This window comes from Rattus norvegicus, chromosome 2, assembly GCF_036323735.1.
Source record: "Rattus norvegicus strain BN/NHsdMcwi chromosome 2, GRCr8, whole genome shotgun sequence".
NCBI lineage: Eukaryota > Metazoa > Chordata > Mammalia > Rodentia > Muridae > Rattus > Rattus norvegicus.
In genome coordinates, this window is record NC_086020.1 from 47,709,679 (window position 1) to 47,727,919 (window position 18,241).

The 18,241-nt window shown below is 38.5% G+C and overlaps 1 protein-coding gene across 1 annotated transcript in view; it reads right to left on the reverse strand.

Moving 5' to 3' along the window:
* Ndufs4 (NADH:ubiquinone oxidoreductase subunit S4) overlaps window positions 1–18,241 on the reverse strand; it is a 110,495-nt gene that overhangs the window by 25,259 nt on the left and 66,995 nt on the right. Inside the window, exon 3 of the mRNA NM_001025146.1 lies at window positions 5,828–6,000. Coding sequence (NP_001020317.1) covers window positions 5,828–6,000 — 173 coding nt within the window. The remainder of the gene's footprint in view (window positions 1–5,827; window positions 6,001–18,241) is intronic.

Here is an 18,241-nt window from a genome sequence, read left to right on the forward strand (position 1 = left end):
AGAAAAAAGGAAGAAATATTCTGAGTAAACTGGACATCAGCAAGCTCTGAAATACAAACAAGCACTGGAAGGAGCTTGCACTGAAGTCTTCCGACTGCTGCTGATGCTCTGGTCATGCACTGTGCTGCTTTTCTGGGATTCCTTTATGAGTCTTACAGTTGTATACATTCCTGTAATAAGTTCCCCTTGTAAGAAAAGAAAAACCGTATATTGGCTGGTTATATTAATACCAAAAGCAAATGATAATTTTGTATTGATGCTCCTTTTCAAAGTGCATATAATTTCTCAGCTGGCAGTTAAACTATCCTCAGAAGCGCCAATGTAAATATGACTGAGTGATCTGATGTTTTGACAAGCACAATCACTTAGTTCAGAATAAGAATAGAAAAGAAAATAGGGGGAAAAAACCCTCAGAAGACAGGAGCAGAACTCCATTTCCGGGAAAGATGACAGATCTCCCATTACTTTAGCTTTATGGAGAACATGTAAGTTACATGGTACAAGTGTGACGAGCAGTCGTTCTCTCAGCGTGGGGTGCCAGTTCCCTTCTTCTTCAGTTGTACTTCCTAGTTCTTTCTGGTTATGGTGCTACCAAGATCTTAATCTCTCTGTCTTTATTCAGTTCCAACACACCTTTCAGCATGTTACCAGATTTATCTTCCTATTACTAATTTCCAAAAGTCAGTGCCAGTTCACACAGCTCAGACAGTCTCTGTCCACACAGTGGCTTCCACGTCCTCGCCATTTCAGTACCTGTAAAGCATCATCAGGGCTCCTTTTCAGACTTCTTCTTAGCTGCCGAATAAGTAACCTACTAGCCAAATCAGACTGTTTTATGAACATACAACCTGTACGACATTTCCTAGCAGTGTAATTGTTCCTTCTGTGTGACTCCTCTCTTAGCATCCAACCGTATCGCATGGCTGGCTCACTTTGAGTACCAATCTTTCCCATAAACTCTCTCATACCCTATCCTCTCCAACTGTAGGCCTTTCAATCTTTGTATCTCTTTTACTCTTATCCTCTATGTCCTCAATTCTCAACTAGTGAGGTGCCTAATTAGTAAAGAATCTTCTCTCTCAGAAACTTACTTGACAAATGCAAACATGGCAAAACAGAGAAAAACAGATGAGAGAGACCAAAAGCAGAAATAACTACAAAGAATCCTTCCATCCCAAAGGAACTGCATTTGGAAAATAGTTCACAGATTCCCCCTAAGAATTCTGTAGTTCAGACACATAGGAACATGTAGAAATCAAGCAGAAAGGTACAGCTTGTCAACACAAGAAATCTGAAGATAAAAGGTTAGGGCTGTAGCGATGTAGTTGGCCAGGCAAGCATGCAGTCTGTGAAGGAAGGAGGCCATCGGTAGAGAAGTGAAGATCCACTCTGTCCAAGAATTGGGAAGGCTGAGAAAGGCTAACAGGAGTCTCAGCAGCTAGCCACTTCAGGCTAAAACCAGTCAGGACTTTCTGTGCACCTTGTGCTCTCCACTGGAATGTCAGAAAAACTCTGCCTCTTAACCAGAAAGACCAGATTTCAGGACTAAGTCATACCACAACTAAGCAAGGAAAACAAAGCAATCCTGTACCAGTTCCAGGTAATCTAGTAGTTCTGAGACTGTCTACCAGAACAAAACTCTACCCAGCTGCTACCATTAGTTCAAGAGTAGTAAGGAGCAGAGAATTAATAATTACTGACACTTCACAATGTAAGTATCTATAAATCAATGACTAGTGCTTAAAGGGTTAAGTAGTATATCAGGAAGTCATCTTTAAAAGATCTACATGAGATTCTTCACTTCAGAACTATACACAAAAACTCCTACTGAAAACCACCACAGTGTTGCTTTGATAGGAAAACAGATGAATTTTGTAAATCCAATGTTGTGCAAAAACACCAGTCACAAAACACATAAAGGATTCTCTCTTTTAAGATTAATTTATTTATTATGTATATAGCATTCTACCTGCATATATGCTTGCAGGCCAGAAGAGGGCATTAGATCTCATTACAGATGGTTATGAGCCACCGTGTGGTTGCTGGGAACTGAACTCAAGACCTCTGGAAGAGGAGTCAGGGCCCTTAATCTCTAAGTCATCTCTCCAGCCCCCAAAGAATTATCTTTAAAAATATAAGGAAATAGACAAAACACGTCCTAAGATATTAGACACACAGTTTCCCAATGTGGTTATATAATAAAAAGATTTCATCATCATTTATCTATGGTTTTCTTTTCTTTTTTTTCAATTTTAAAGAGTTAATTTTGTTTACATTTAGAGTTTTAACATAAATATAGAGAAATTAAGTTGTCAAAAATGTCTAGGAAATCCTGACTTAACAGTTATTACTCCATAAAATATATCTACAAATCCGTCTTACACTGAGAATTCTTATTAAATGACCTCTGATAAGCAAAGAATGCTAAATGTGGTTTGAATGAGAGATGTCCCCACAGATTCATGTATTTGAACCTGTGGTCACCAGTAGGTAGCACTGTCTGGGGAAATTATGGAACCTTCAGGAGGTAGAGCCTTTCTGGAGGAAGCAGGATGCTGGGCAGATTTTGAGGGCTTATGGCCTCATTCTACCCTGTGTTGTCCCTATCAGCTTCCTTTCTGGGGATGAAAATGTCATCAGCAAGCTTCCTGATCCTGCAGCTTACACCATCAAATTTGACCAAAAGAAGTCACACATAGGCACTGAAAATACAAATCCACAAGGATGCATTCGGTATTAACTGAGTTCTCTTCTGTGGAGATATCCCACAGTGTATGTGCCCCATAGTGGATAGAGGGCAGGAGAGGAACTGCATGTGTTCAAATTACTCCCACCTACAAACGCAAGCACTCATTTACTTGCTCATAGAATCAATAAGGAGAAGGAGGCAATAACTTACTGAAGAATTTACAAAACCAAGCCAAAGGATCCAAACACGTTAATGGTGACTATGTAATAAAGCCAAACAGTGCTAGAAGAAGGAACGGCACAGACAATTTACTCCTGATCAGCCAAGAGACCTAACTGCAAACCTAAGAATCATGTCCACATTAATTAGTTACTATGGCTTAAGGATCAAGCATACTATGTGGATAATTAGACAATGAGAGAATTAGCAATATCAAAATTCAAGAACACTTCTGCCTAAATTAGATGGCCTTTCATGTCCATTTGATGCGAAACAAAATACGTGCTGCTTCTAGAAAGGAAATGATAGATGATACCTCTGAAACAAGACAGCTCAGTAGGTGAAGGGTGCTGCTGCCAAACCTGGTGACCTGAGCACACACACGCACCCACACATGCACACGCGTGCACATGGACACAATAAATAGAGAAGAAATACACGAGTTTAATAACCAACTAGCTGTACTACTAAATGACAAGGAATTGTTTATTCTGGTCCCCACTGTGTTGCCCTATTGGATTAAGGAGATTTATACTGAATAAATCTTGGGCCAAACTTGTAATGATTTTTGTATCTTACAATATTTTCCGAGTTTACATAAAGCTAAACCTTTTACCTTTGAGTTCTAACATTTAAAAGATTCAGGTAATTAAAAGAACATAAGAAGCTTGCACTTTAGATAAAAAAAAATGTCAACATCGTATTTAAAAATGTGGATTTTAAAATCTTAAAAACAAAGATCAAGGTACATGTTAGAAAGTGGCCTTTCAAATTTTTAAAAAATAGTACAAATAGGTAAAAATGATATTTATTCGCTATATTTAAAACCAAAATTATATTCATTAGCCACAAAGCCAACTTTCCTAGCAAGGCCTCATATCTGCCTCCACTAAGACATGCAAAAATAGTTGGGACCAAGCTTCTATCACAGCGCTGGCCCAGGAACTGCAGAACTAAGTGCCTTTCTGTTAGCATGGCCCTGCGCTAGGGATCTTGGCCTTTTCTATTTGTGTAGTAAATACAAGTCAAAAAGAACCTCGAAACATACAGAAAGATTCTTTTTCTGGGTACACACATCATACTTTGTCACCACTGAGACTAGGTCATTGTTATATCCTCCACATTATCCCATCTGCATTGTAGGTATAATCTACTAGGGAAAAACCATCAAGCCTAGATCACCCACAGGAGGAAATGGTGGTCTTTGAAAATAGTGTAGGTCATTTCTCTTTCAGTATACTAAACTATGGTCTGTAAGTACTAAGCATTTGTTTAACAAACACTTTCATCTCCTTGTTAGATAAAGTAGTCCTCTTATTAAAAAAATTATAAGCTGAAGATGTGGATGACTCGAAAATATTTGCCTAGGATTTAAATATTTTTCCTATCATGCTACATGCTAATATTAGATGTTTTATGATAAAATATAGATAGATTGAGAATCAAATTTAAGATGAAGTCATTCATTTACTTGAGGTGTAAAATTTTAAGATTTATCTTTATTATTTTAAAGTGTGTGTGTATGTGTGTGTGTGTGTGTGTGTGTGTGTGTGTATTTAGGTATGTGCACATAAATAAGGGTGTCAGCAAAAGCCAGAGGTCTCAAACTGCCCTGGAGCTGGAGTTAGATAATGTGACCCATCCAGTTTAATTGCTGGAAATCAAACTTGGGTCTTCATAAAGAGTTCTTAACTATTGAACAATCTCTCCTGCCCAAGATATATATTTTGTAAATGATAAATTTTTAAGCAAATATAAAAGCTGCATCACACTGTTTTAATCCAAGCTGGCCTCAAACTCCTTATCTTCTTGACTCCCCCCAGCTGGCCTCAAACTCCTTATCTTCTTGACTCCCCCCTTCAAAACACACAGATTATACATTATTGGCCACTATGTTGACGACCCTAATATTTTTATCTAAAGTGTTTTCCCCAAAAACAAACTAGACTACATAAGGTATCAGCATTATAACAAGGATTTGTTACTGAATATTCCTGGAAATTCATTAATATGTAAATCCCAGGGGTAGAGGACCATACAAAAATCCATGGAATTCACAAGCATGATCATAACATTTAATCACTGTGTATGAACAAAAAGTTTCCTTCTAAAATTCTTAGGTCTTTGGAAATACATGAGTTACAAAAGACTCCATATACTACATGAAACATAAAATTTAAAATATCAAAACTCTCAGAAACTATGTTTTATATATTTTTCCAATATAATTCTATTGAAATTTCTAAAATGGAAGCCTATTTAACAAGGAATCTCCTGGATATAGGAAAAAAAAGTGTCTTCTAAAATTTATTCTACTATGTTATAAAAATTAATTTATAATTTGTTATACCTTAATCACAAGATCTCAGGAAATTATAAGTTTTCCTCAAATTAGCTAATATCTGATTTGAGTTATCCAGGTGTATTGTTTTAATCAAAAGACATGGTGGTGCACTAAGAAGACAGAGGGGAGGCGGGCAAACACTGAGGCCTGGCTGGTCAGCACAGCCAGTTCTAGGCTGGCCACACAGGGAAAGCTTGTCTCCAAATACTAAAAACCACATCAAAACAAAAACAAGATAGTGTCAATATTACTGATCTCACTCCCAGAGTACTTCTGACCAATGTCATATTTGAATGCCATTTATCAATGCTCATCTCAACATATCTAGAACAGAACTTCTGCAAGTTTACTGTTCTAAGCCACATACATATGAACTTATCTATAAATATATAAAGGGATATATATGTATGTATGTATAAAATATTTCATATTTTCACTTGTAGTGAAACCTCGCTGTACTAAAAAGAATTTTTACAAGCATATTAGCTATAAGAAAAATTAGTATTTTCTTTAAAGAAAGGAAAAAAATCAATATTTTCAATAGAAAATCTAAAAACAATATTCAAAGTACTCACGTTGATGCCCAACCCATCAAAGGATTTTCCCATCTCTCTCTGGTATCAAACTCCATCTTCCATTTCTTCGTGTTGTTTACTCCAGACTGCATGTTATTGCGAGCAGGAACAAAGATTCTGACCTTTCTGGTTTTGATGTGCTCTTCTGGAACACCAGTTAGAGGAGTAACATCCTGAAGAAAAACAAGGTAAGGTCTTTGAATACCTACAAATCAGCTGATGCTCTCCTCACTTCCTAGTCCCTATGCTTATTTTCTGATTGTTTATAAATTGGGATAATCTTTCTGGCTCATTTCCCTGCTCCCTTAATATTTCATTGTATATATTTCTAGTGTGCTACCTGTGAACACTAAGTTTGAGCAGTTAGAATACCTGTGTTAAATCCCTAGCATGACACCGCACCACACACATGCCCACGTTTTGTTTTTTGTTTTTGTTGTTGTTGTTGTTTTTTGGAGGCGCTGGGAATTGAACTTAGGACTTCACACATATCAGACAAGAACTCTATTACTAAGGTATAGTCCCAGCCCTAGTATTACATTTTAAGGAGCGACTTTCTAAAGCAAAATCCTCTTTGGGAGGTCCTCGGTGTTTATTTCTTCCTTTGCTATGTAGTTTAATATTTAATATCCTCTAACAATCGCACACTGTTGGGCTAATATATTTCTAAGAAACATTTATTTATAATTATGTGCCTATATGTGTGTCTGTATGCAGATATGTACAGATGTGAGTGTAGCTGAAGAATTCAGAAGAGGAAGTCAGATCTCCTGGAGCTGGAATTACAGGAAAGTGTGGGTCACATGTGATGCTAGGAAGTGAACTCAGGTCCTCTGGAAACACAGTTCTCACTTTTAACTGCTGAGCCATCTTTCTAGCCCCTAGGTTAAGATCATATTTCCTTGTTATAGTTACTGCAATAAATAAACACTTACTATAAGCGTGCTATAACACTAATGGGGGGAGCATCTTCTCCAAATCCCACATCAACTTCTCTCTTCCGTGCCAAGTTTCTAATGAATGAAACTCTGCTACCTGGCTTTTGTTCAACTGTATGAAAGGAAACATTCAACTAATTTGTTACCTCCAGAAAACGAGGTTATGGGTATTTTCTATACTTTTATACTACAATGCATACATGGCAAAATAAAACCGATAAAGCTTATGCTTTATCTGAACTAATATAACTATTGATGTTTCCTGTTTCCTCAGATTCTCACACTATTGAGACATAACCCAACTTTAAGCTAACACTCAAGCAAGGAGTTTCTCAACACTGAAGCCCTTGAGAGTCGCCCAGAGATTCCCTGTCTGAGCTGCTACAGGATTGACAATGAAACAGCTTGGCAGCTCATGTACTTGAGACACCTATGGTCACAAAAGCTCAAAACTGCTAAGTCCCTGAAGATGACTTTCCTCCTAGACAAACTTATTTCTCATACTTGTAAAATGCACTGACACTGTTACCATTCCATGCAAACAGTGCCAGCTAGAGACAAGGTCTTGTTCTCTAACACATACTGCAATGGGTTAATGCTCCCACTCCATGATTCCAATCAAACACTGTAGCTCATGAAAAGATCTGTGAGCCCTACTATGTTGAATACCTGCAATGATTTCCTTTCTCTCTCAGTTCAGGCTGAGCTGCCTGTGACTCACCTTTTGCAAACAAGCAAGCAAATGAAATACATGTAAACTGCTCAATGAATAGAATTCTCTATGCATTTCTACCTTTGTACTAAAATACTGATCACCTGTAATCTTTCTAAAATCCTACTTTTATAAAAGAAATGACTGAGTGATTTCAACAGTTTGTCTTTTGCTACTTTGCTTTTAATTCAAAATATTTTAGATTTAGAAAATTAAGTCATGTAAAATAAAAGAAGCCATCAAGTTAGTACCAAAGAACTTCAACTCACTAGTTAAGAATATCTCTAAGTCCTGGGAAATCACAGTAATATACAATCAACACACAGATTTGCTGAGTTTTAAAACTTCTTTTAAATAGTTGGGTTAAAAATGAAATTCCTATTATTAAGGAATAATTGTCCTAATGTATTAGTTTTCCATGTAAAAACTGATTCAGTTATCATCTGTCCCCACTTATCTTGTGTGAATTCAACTTTTTTTCTTTTTAACAAAGGAAGTAAGGAACAAGCAATGGGAAGTTGGTGTCAAGATGCAGAAAAACCTCCCAGCAAGCTTCATGCAACCACCCAGGATTTAGAGACTTGCTGGCCGCTCTCTTTTCAATACCAGAATTTCACACATTTCAATGACTATTATGACTTCAAAGAATCAAATTTTCATCATTGTCCATCATCTGCCGGCTGATTTGTATAAAGGACTTCTCCAGCATGCACTCCAAACAAAAGCCTCCTTCCTTCTGGGGCTATATATCAAGTTTAAAAGTTCTGTTTGTGACACTTGTGTCTTTGGTAAATTAGGGTGACACTGAAGAAGTGCAGCTGCTCTGCGGGAACCTTCTTTTTTGGCAGCATTTCACTTAAATAAAAACTGAATAATTAGCTTCTGCCTTTATTAAACCACAAAATTGCCACTGGCCTTAGTAAGTACTTCCGGTTGCCCCACCCACTTACCCTTATCAGGTCATACTTTACTATCAAGAGAAATAATTAAATACTTTTACATTTCTGGATGGAGTTTTACTAGAAAGCTTGCTGCAACCAAAGAGGTCAAAATGTTGCCAGGCTCGTTAGTAATTAGTTCACTAACAGGCTCGTTAGTAATTAGCTCACTAACAAACAGCAGTAGCATGGTTGAAGCTAAAAATTAAATAGAATGACCATTAGAAGATTAAGTGACAACACTTCCAGGGACTTGAAGAACATTAAGGACCAATTATGTTTAAGTTTACAGTAGAGCTAAAACTGACCTAAAATTTAATGACTTAACATTTTACAATCATGAAAGATTTCAAATCATGATTTTATTTTTTGAATTTACTTTTTATTTTATGTGCACTGGTGTTTTGCCTGCATGTGTGTGTGTGTGAGGGTGTCAGATCTCCTGGAGCTGGAGTGTCAGGTGGTTGCTGGGAATTGAACTCAGGACCCCTAGAAGAGCAGCCAGCGCTCTTAACGCTGAGACACCTCTCCAGGCCACTCAAGTCATGACTTTTAATCATAAAAGTTTAAACAAAATTTAGATTTGCAATAATAACTCCCTTTTATAACACTTGTCTTTAATTTCAACACTAGGGAGGAAGAGGCAAGAATATTGTGAATTCCGGGTCAGCTTGAGCCACACAGCAAGAAAACATCAAAAAAAGAATGTTACACAGACAGACCAAAACTCATTACAGGCTTAGTAAGCAATTACCAAGTAGAGTTTACAGGACATACAATCCCACCTAGTTACTTCCTATGGAAGAATTAAAAAAAAAAAATCAGTAGTCAAGGGAATTCAATATAATCATAAATGTTCAAGTAATTTGAGTGGTGAAAGTAAATGCAGTTCTTGTTTGCTTGTTCAACCAGCAAACTGGTGAGGAAATTAAGGCAGGTCAGTAAATACTGGCTGTGACATCTAAGGACTTCCACGTTGGTTACTGCTATCACAGCGCCCAAGTTAGAGCGGAATATTTAGTGTAGGAAGCCATAATGCAGACAATACTACAGATTACACAAAAAAAAAAAAAAACAAAACAAGAACTAGGGAACCTTTCCAAGCTATAAATACATTTGTTATTCTTAGGTCCTTCTGAGGAGGAAAAAGCAATTGCTATAGCAACAGGTACGTTAAAACTGGTTTGAATCCCAATTTTCAATCATGGGCAAATCTCTTTGGTTGCATATCCATAAATCAACGTACTTATAAGCTAAAGATTAGATGATGTATATATAGTGCTCACCTTGAACAAGAACAGAAATTGTTACCCAGCACCAATGTGTTAGTTATATACTGGACACAAAGCTGTAGTGTAGACATCAACTCTACTCTCAAGAAAACTACTGGATATTTTTAAGAATAGGATGAACAAGTAATGAAGCTGGTGTCAAATACAGAACAATATCTAGTCAGTTTTCCTTGAAAACCATGAAGTAGTAATTCTGTACTAAGTCAGCAGTTTTAAGTCTAGAAAAGTTAAATACTAGCCCTTCTCTTTGTAAGGACTGGATACTCTATACAACTGTCTGAGGTCAATCAGTCATCCTGTCTTTCTTCAAATTGACCAGACCTAGAAACAGGGATAAACACGATAAACACTCTCTCTCTCTCTCTCTCTCTCTCTCTCTCTCTCTCTCTCTCTCACACACACACACACACACACACACCCACACACATTGAAAAAAAAACAAATATAATGTCTTAAATATGTAGTCACATGTGGAAAGGCCTCGGACATCCATGAAAATGAATGAATAATGCATAATTTACCTTTATTTCAAGATGCTTCTACTGAAGTTAACTATATTAAAGGCTCAAAGGATATGACAGAACTTTATTCATAAGTGTAAAAATTAACTATATGTGTGTATACACACACACATGTATATGTGGGTAAGGACAACAAAATTATAATAGTTCAGATATGCTATTGGCTAAGAGTAAGGAGCTGTAAGCATGAAAAGCCTATGGGAACTCACATCTTACCACTTGTAGTCTGAACGGCCCTGGAGAATGAGTCTCGCCAGCTCTGCACTAGTTTCCCCTTTAAGTACACAGCAGAACTCATCCTCACTGGTTAGAAGGATGAAGTCAAAACACGTAACACACAATAGCTGCCAGAGCAGCCAAAGAAAAGAGTGTGTGTGTGTGTGTATGTGTGTGTGTGTGTGTGTGTGTGTGTGTGTGTGTGTGTGTGTGTGTGTGTTTTGCCTGGGGAGGGCAGAAGAGGGCATGAGATCCCTTAGAACTGGAACTGGAGTTATAAATGGCTGTGAACCACCATGTGGGTGCTGGAGATCAAATCCAGATTTTCTACAAGAGCAATGAGTGCTCTAAACTGCTCCCTAAAAGGAAGATCCTACTTGAATTTTAAAGATAGAAAGGTGTCAGAAAATGCCAGACCAAGGAGGGAGACAGATTATTCTTTCAGGATACTCATTCTTAAAAAATACTAGTAGCTGGGCCTTCAATCTCTTGGGAGGCAGAAGCAGGTAAATCTGAGTTAAAAACCAGACTGGTCTACTGAGTTAGTTCTAGAACAGCAAAGGCTTCTTAGTGAGACTCTGTCAACAAACAAAACCAATAAATACATTAAACTACCAAAACATCAACATTAAACATAAATTTTAAACAATATATAATGTGCATAATGTCTACCACCTACTTTCTTACCTGCATTCCCTACCACTAAGTACCCACATGCTTACCTGTTTTACTCATAAAGCTTTGGATAAATACTTCCAAATAACATAGCATCATTCCCCCAGATACTCAGTCTTCATAGTTTTTGTTTTAATGGCCTCATAATAATTTATTCAGTTAATGTGGCACAATGTCTTGCAGTAATTAAAGTTCTTAATGCTTTTTACATATGTTATACTGTAATGAAAATGTCAGTAATGGAACTATTTTTTCCCCTAAGATTTATTTTTAATTAGTGTGTCTAAGCAAATGAGTATGGGTACCCTCAGAGGCCAGAGGCATCAGAGCGATTCCTGAGAAACACAGTTATTTGTGGGTTGTAAGTCACCCATATGGGTACTGGGACTTGAACTTAGGACTTCTTTAAGAGCAGTAAGTGCTCTTAACTACTGAGCAATCTCTCCAGACCACCAGTAACTTAATTGTTTGTTTGTTTATTTGTTTGTTGAGACAGGGTTTCTCTTTGTAGCCTGGCTGTCTTAGAACTCACTCTATAGATCAGGCTGGCCTTGAACTCAGAGATCCAGCTCCTTCTGCCTCTTGAGTGCTAGGATAAAAAGTGTGCACCACCACCGCTTGACAGTAATTGAATTCTTTAAGGTTAACCATGAAGAGTACAGTTAACTGTGACAAAAGTGATCAGAATTTCTAGTTTCTGACATATCATCTACTTACTTTGCAAATAGGAGGTTAAACCCCACACTGCTAATCAGCAGTGTAACAGCAAATCATTCTCCATGCCACCCCACTCCCCACCCCAGGAGACATTTTCACTATGGAACCCTGGGAGCCTGAAACTCACTTTCAGACGAGGCTGGCCTCAAAATCAGAGGTCTTCCGCCTCTGCTTCCCAGTGATTAAAGGTGTGTGCCAACTATCCCTGACTGTCTTTTATCCTCTTAAGGCAGACAACAGATATACATCAGTTAGCTTGACTTTAGTGCATGTTCTTCAATTCAAACTACAAGGAGAAAAGGGGACTGATTTAGTTTGTTGGTTGAAGATTATGTCTTGCTGTCTATAACCCAATTAGTGGCAAGCTCATGCTTCACTTCCTGAGTGCAGACATCACAAGTGTGTCCCACACAACCAGCTATGAATTTAATTTTTGATATAACTAAGAACATAAAATTAACAAAAGAGGCAGAGAGAGCTCGCTGAATTGCAGGCCAGCCAGGGCCACATACCCTATCACAGTCAAACGAACTCCAACTGAACACTCCTTTGTAAGAGCTACTATAAGAATCGAGAATACAAAGAAAACACACAGTAAAAACTGCTGCTCAAAACTAAAATTCTACAGCACTATCCATACGTGCAACAACTTCATTACTGATGGGAATCACCAACACTTTCAGTTTTTACTTTGTGGCGTTACATATTATAAAGTCGTGGCTCAGGACTGGAAGCAATAGTATATACGGTAAGAAATCATTCCCTAACCTCCTCCTGTCTCCCAGGGAAAACTCGTGACCTACCTCGTACAAGAACCAATACCCACATAGACATCCTGTCCTAAGCCCACCAGAGTCTATGAAGAATCCAAACAGATGCTGTGAACTTCCAGCTACTTTCGTTTAATCACACCTCTATACACCTACCTATTTATGAAGCTAAGAGGAACCCTCTCCACATTCCCCAGGCATTGGTATTTCTGAAACCTCCTGTGTCACATAAAATTTTGGCTAAATGATTTGTGATGTTTTTCTCTTGTCCATCTGTCTTGTTACTGGATGACAGCCATAAATGAACACTTTGATGAATCAAGATGTTGCTTTTCTTCCTCTACAGTAGTAGGTAATTAGACATGGCACCACAAATTAAGTCTACCAACAAGTTATTTTGTAACAAAATGCTGCAATACAAAAATGAGCTTTCCAACCATGCAAATCAGAAAAATCTAGGAAGATTCAGATATACTTGAAAAATATTTGTTTTCTACTAACTTAGGGAAAACTGAAAGTAAAGTTGTTTAAAATTTTCATGCTTTCTGGGTATTGTGGTCCACCCACAAGCCTTTAATCCCAGCACTCAGGAGCATGCAGATCTCTGCAAGTTTGAAGCCAGCCTGGTCTACACAGTGAAGCCCTACCTAAAAAAAAAAAAAAAAAAAAAAAAACAACAATAAACAAAAATCATGCCTAACAAATCATTGGAAATTTGTATGCTTAATGAGGCACTTTAAAAATTAATGTTTTTGACCCGCGGATCCTGGCCCGCAGCAGCTCTCTGCTCCCAAACCCCGTGGGAGAGAGACCTCACCGCCTGATCAGGTGGGCACTCCTGAGGCTGCAGAGCGGAGGAGACCACCAACACTGCCCACCCCTGCCCACATCCCTGGCCCAAGAGGCAACTGTATAAGGCCTCTGGGTTCCCGTAGGGGAGGGCCCAGGAGCGGCAGGATCCCTGCGCCTGAGACACCGCCGGAACCTGAAGGAAACAGACCGGATAAACAGTTCTCTGCACCCAAATCCCGTGGGAGGGAGAGCTAAACCTTCAGAGAGGCAGACACGCCTGGGAAACCAGAAGAGACTGCATTCTGTGCACATCCAGACGCCAGAGGAAAACACCAAACGTCATCTGGAACCCTGGTGCACGGAGGCTCCCGGAAAGAGCAGCGCAGATCTTCCCAGTTGCTGCCGCGGCGGAGAGGACTTAGGCAGTACCCCACGAGCAAACTTGAGCCTTGGAACCACAGGTAGGACCAACTTTTCCCCTGCAAGAAACCTGCCTGGTGAACTCAAGACACAGGCCCACAGGAACAGCTGAAGACCTGTAGAGAGGAAAAACTACACGCCCGAAAGCAGAACACTCTGTCCCCATAACTGGCTGAAAGAAAACAGGAAAACAGGTCTACAGCACTCCTGACACACAGGCTTATAGGACAGTCTAGCCACTGTCAGAAATAGCAGAACAAAGTAACACTAGAGATAATCTGATGGCGAGAGGAAAGCGCAGGAACCCAAGCAACAAAAACCAAGACTACATGGCATCATCGGAGCCCAATTCTCCCACCAAAGCAAACACGGAATATCCAAACACACCAGAAAAGCAAGATCTAGTTTCAAAATCATATTTGATCATGATGCTGGAGGACTTCAAGAAAGACATAAAGAACTCCCTTAGAGAACAAGTAGAAGCCTACAGAGAGGAATCGCAAAAATCCCTGAAAGAATTCCAGGAAAACACAAACAGTTGAAGGAATTAAAAATGGAAATAGAAGCAATCAAGAAAGAACACATGGAAACAACCCTGGACATAGAAAATCAAAAGAAAAGACAAGGAGCTGTAGATACAAGCTTCACCAACAGAATACAAGAGATGGAAGAGAGAATCTCGGGAGCAGAAGATTCCATAGAAATCATTGACTCAACTGTCAAAGATAATATAAAGCGGAAAAAGCTACTGGTCCAAAACATACAGGAAATCCAGGACTCAATGAGAAGATCAAACCTAAGGATAATAGGTATAGAAGAGAGTGAAGACTCCCAGCTCAAAGGACCAGTAAATATCTTCAACAAAATCATAGAAGAAAACTTCCCTAACCTAAAAAAAGAGATACCCATAGGCATACAAGAAGCCTACAGAACTCCAAATAGATTGGACCAGAAAAGAAACACCTCCCGTCACATAATTGTCAAAACACCAAACGCACAAAATAAAGAAAGAATATTAAAAGCAGTAAGGGAAAAAGGTCAAGTAACATATAAAGGCAGACCTATCAGAATCACACCACACTTCTCGCCAGAAACTATGAAGGCCAGAAGATCCTGGACAGATGTCATACAGACCCTAAGAGAACACAAATGCCAGCCCACGTTACTGTATCCTGCAAAACTCTCAATTAACATAGATGGAGAAACCAAGATATTCCATGACAAAACCAAATTTACACAATATCTTTCTACAAATCCAGCACTACAAAGGATAATAAAGGGTAAAGCCCAACATAAGGAGGCAAGCTATACCCTAGAAGAAGCAAGAAACTAATCGTCTTGGCAACAAAACAAAGAGAATGAAAGCACACAAACATAACCTCACATCCAAATATGAATATAACAGGAAGCAATAATCACTATTCCTTAATATCTCTCAACATCAATGGCCTCAACTCCCCAATAAAAAGACATAGATTAACAAACTGGATACGCAATGAGGACCCTGCATTCTGCTGCCTACAGGAAACACACCTCAGAGACAAAGACAGACACTACCTCAGAGTGAAAGGCTGGAAAACAACTTTCCAAGCAAATGGTCAGAAGAAGCAAGCTGGAGTAGCCATTCTAATATCAAATAAAATCAATTTTCAATTAAAAGTCATCAAAAAAGATATGGAAGGACACTTCATATTCATCAAAGGAAAAATCCACCAAGATGAACTCTCAATCCTCATCTTCGATTGGTTTATATACAAGTGTGCAATTTCTAGGCTTGAAAGTAAAATGATGCTATCTGGTGCTGGATAGAGGAGCCTTATTTTTTATTATGGCAGCTTGCTATTTTTGTAACATGGTGATTTGGTTGAACACAATAAAGTACAGTAGTAACTGATCTCCCCCTCTTCCTGGATGAGTGAGGAGATGATTAAATGTTGATGTCAGCATCCATGAGCATATTCAGATGAGCTTCTGCTTCTGTTGAAAAGGATGCTGTGTTTGATTGTGGTCCGAAGCTTTGAAGCACTACTTGGCATCTCCTTCCTTGGAGGTCTCACTGTTTAAACATAACAGATTTGATAGGTTGTTGGTAAGGTGAGGTCCAGCTTGTCTCCACTAGGTCATCTTCATGTGAATCCGGTGGTTATACGGTTTTGTTCTAGGGATATTTCATTTTTTTAATAACGGTTTTAGCTGACATTCATGGAGAGAATGAATCCTTAGAAGTGTGCCACTAGTGAAAGGAAATCCTGTCTAGAGTATGTTTCTTTACAAAGCTGTGTCACACCATCCTTTGGGCCCTCTGCTGGAAAAGTAGAATCAAGTCTCAAATAATGCCTTTTAAATTGTATCCTCTAGTATTATAGATGTAGGACAGTACTGTATCATACCTCTGTGGATGTAAAATAGCTTGTACCTGCTTTATGATACGTAGTAGTGACCGTGCTTTATCAGAGCTGTTTTTAATGATGTTGCTCAGAATGTTTTCTTTCCAGATGATGATTGAGAAGCTAATTTAAAAAAAAATGGTGCCAGGTACCACAAGAGTAACAGAACTGTGCTGTTTTCTCGGGTTTTGTTTTTTTACTTTTTTTTTTTTTTAATGGAGTGTGCTGGATGTCTCTACAGTTTTGTTCAGATGACTGCAGAACCTGGAAAAGCTGTTGCTGCTGTTGATGCATAACACACTGCTATTATTGGTCTTTTTATATAAATATAAATATATATATACAGATATATAATTTGAATTTTTTGAAACTTTACCTGTGCTGTCAACTTTCGAAAAAAGTATCCCCGTTTACTGTGTTGAGTTGGCAATGTACAGAAATTAACAGCCATATTGGTCTAGAAATGTTGAACTTAAGTTTTTTCCATTTGTACAGGGGTAACACACTGTATTAAATATGTAAGGTCTTATATACGTGGGTTTGATTACAAAAACTAATAAAGTATTCTCTAGAAAGAAAAAAAACAAAAAAAAAAAGGGGGGGGAACAAGAATAACCTTGGCAGGGAAGAGAGAGGCAAAGATTAAAACAGAGACTGAAGGAACACCCATTCAGAGCCTGCCCCACATGTGGCCCATACATATACAGCCACCCAATTAGACAAGATGGATGAAGCAAAGAAGTGCAGGCCGACAGGAGCCGGATGTAGATCGCTCCTGAGAGACACAGCCAGAATACAGCAAATACAGAGGCGAATGCCAGCAGCAAACCACTGAACTGAGAATAGGACCCCCGTTGAAGGAATCAGAGAAAGAACTGGAAGAGCTTGAAGGGGCTCGAGACCCCATATGTACAACAATGCCAAGCAACCAGAGCTTCCAGGGACTAAGCCACTACCTAAAGACTATACATGGACTGACCCTGGACTCTGACCTCATAGGTAGCAATGAATATCCTAGTAAGAGCACCAGTGGAAGGGGAAGCCCTGGGTCCTGCTAAGACTGAACCCCCAGTGAACTAGACTGGTGGGGGGAGGGCGGCAATGGGGGGAGGGTTGGGAGGGGAACACCCATAAGGAAGGGGAGGAGGGGGATGTTTGCCCGGAAAACAGGAAAGGGAATAACACTCGAAATGTATATAAGAAATACTCAAGTTAATAAAAAAAAAAAAAGAAATGACTCAACCAACCAACCAAAAAAAAAAATTAATGTTTTATCCTTTTTAAAAAAAAATCTTTTTTTTTTCTGGGTCACTTTCCTCCCCTGTCCCTGCCCTGGGGTGGGGGTGGGGGGTCCCAGATGCCCTGGAACTTGTTTTGTAGACCAAGCTAGCCTCAAACTCACAGAGATGTACCTGTGGCTGCTTTCTGAAGTGATGGGAGTAAAGATATGTACCATTATATTATGACTAGCTTTTCTTTTCTTTTTATTTTTCTTGTGCATTTGCCTGTATAGATATATGTGCACCCTTTGCCTGGCTGGTGCCTGTGGAAGCCAGCTTGTAAGATGCTTTGAGTTTCAGACAGTTGTAAACTACGGTGTAGGTACTGACAACCAAACCTGGGTCCTCTACAAGTGATCCTAAGTACTAAGTCAATTCTCTAGCCCCATAAATGTGATTTTAATAGTTATAAAATGTAAATTTAATAATGATTAAACTTTTAATAGCTAAAGTGTCATATTTCTTCACTTAATTTCAATGTTCCAGAAAGTCAATCGATTATCCTAAGATGCCTTATATTTTAAGAACTATAATAATTTTTTAAAAGGCTATAAGAGTTTTGAAATTATATAAAAAATTATAGTTTTAAAATAATCTGTTATTTCTAAATCTAACAGTACCTCTTTATTCTCTGGTAATAAGAAGCAATCATATATATACTATATACTAAGAGATATGAAAGCAGAAACCACAGCAGTAGAAAATTAATAAGAAATAAATACTGAGTAAGTTTATCAGACAAAATGGGAATGCATA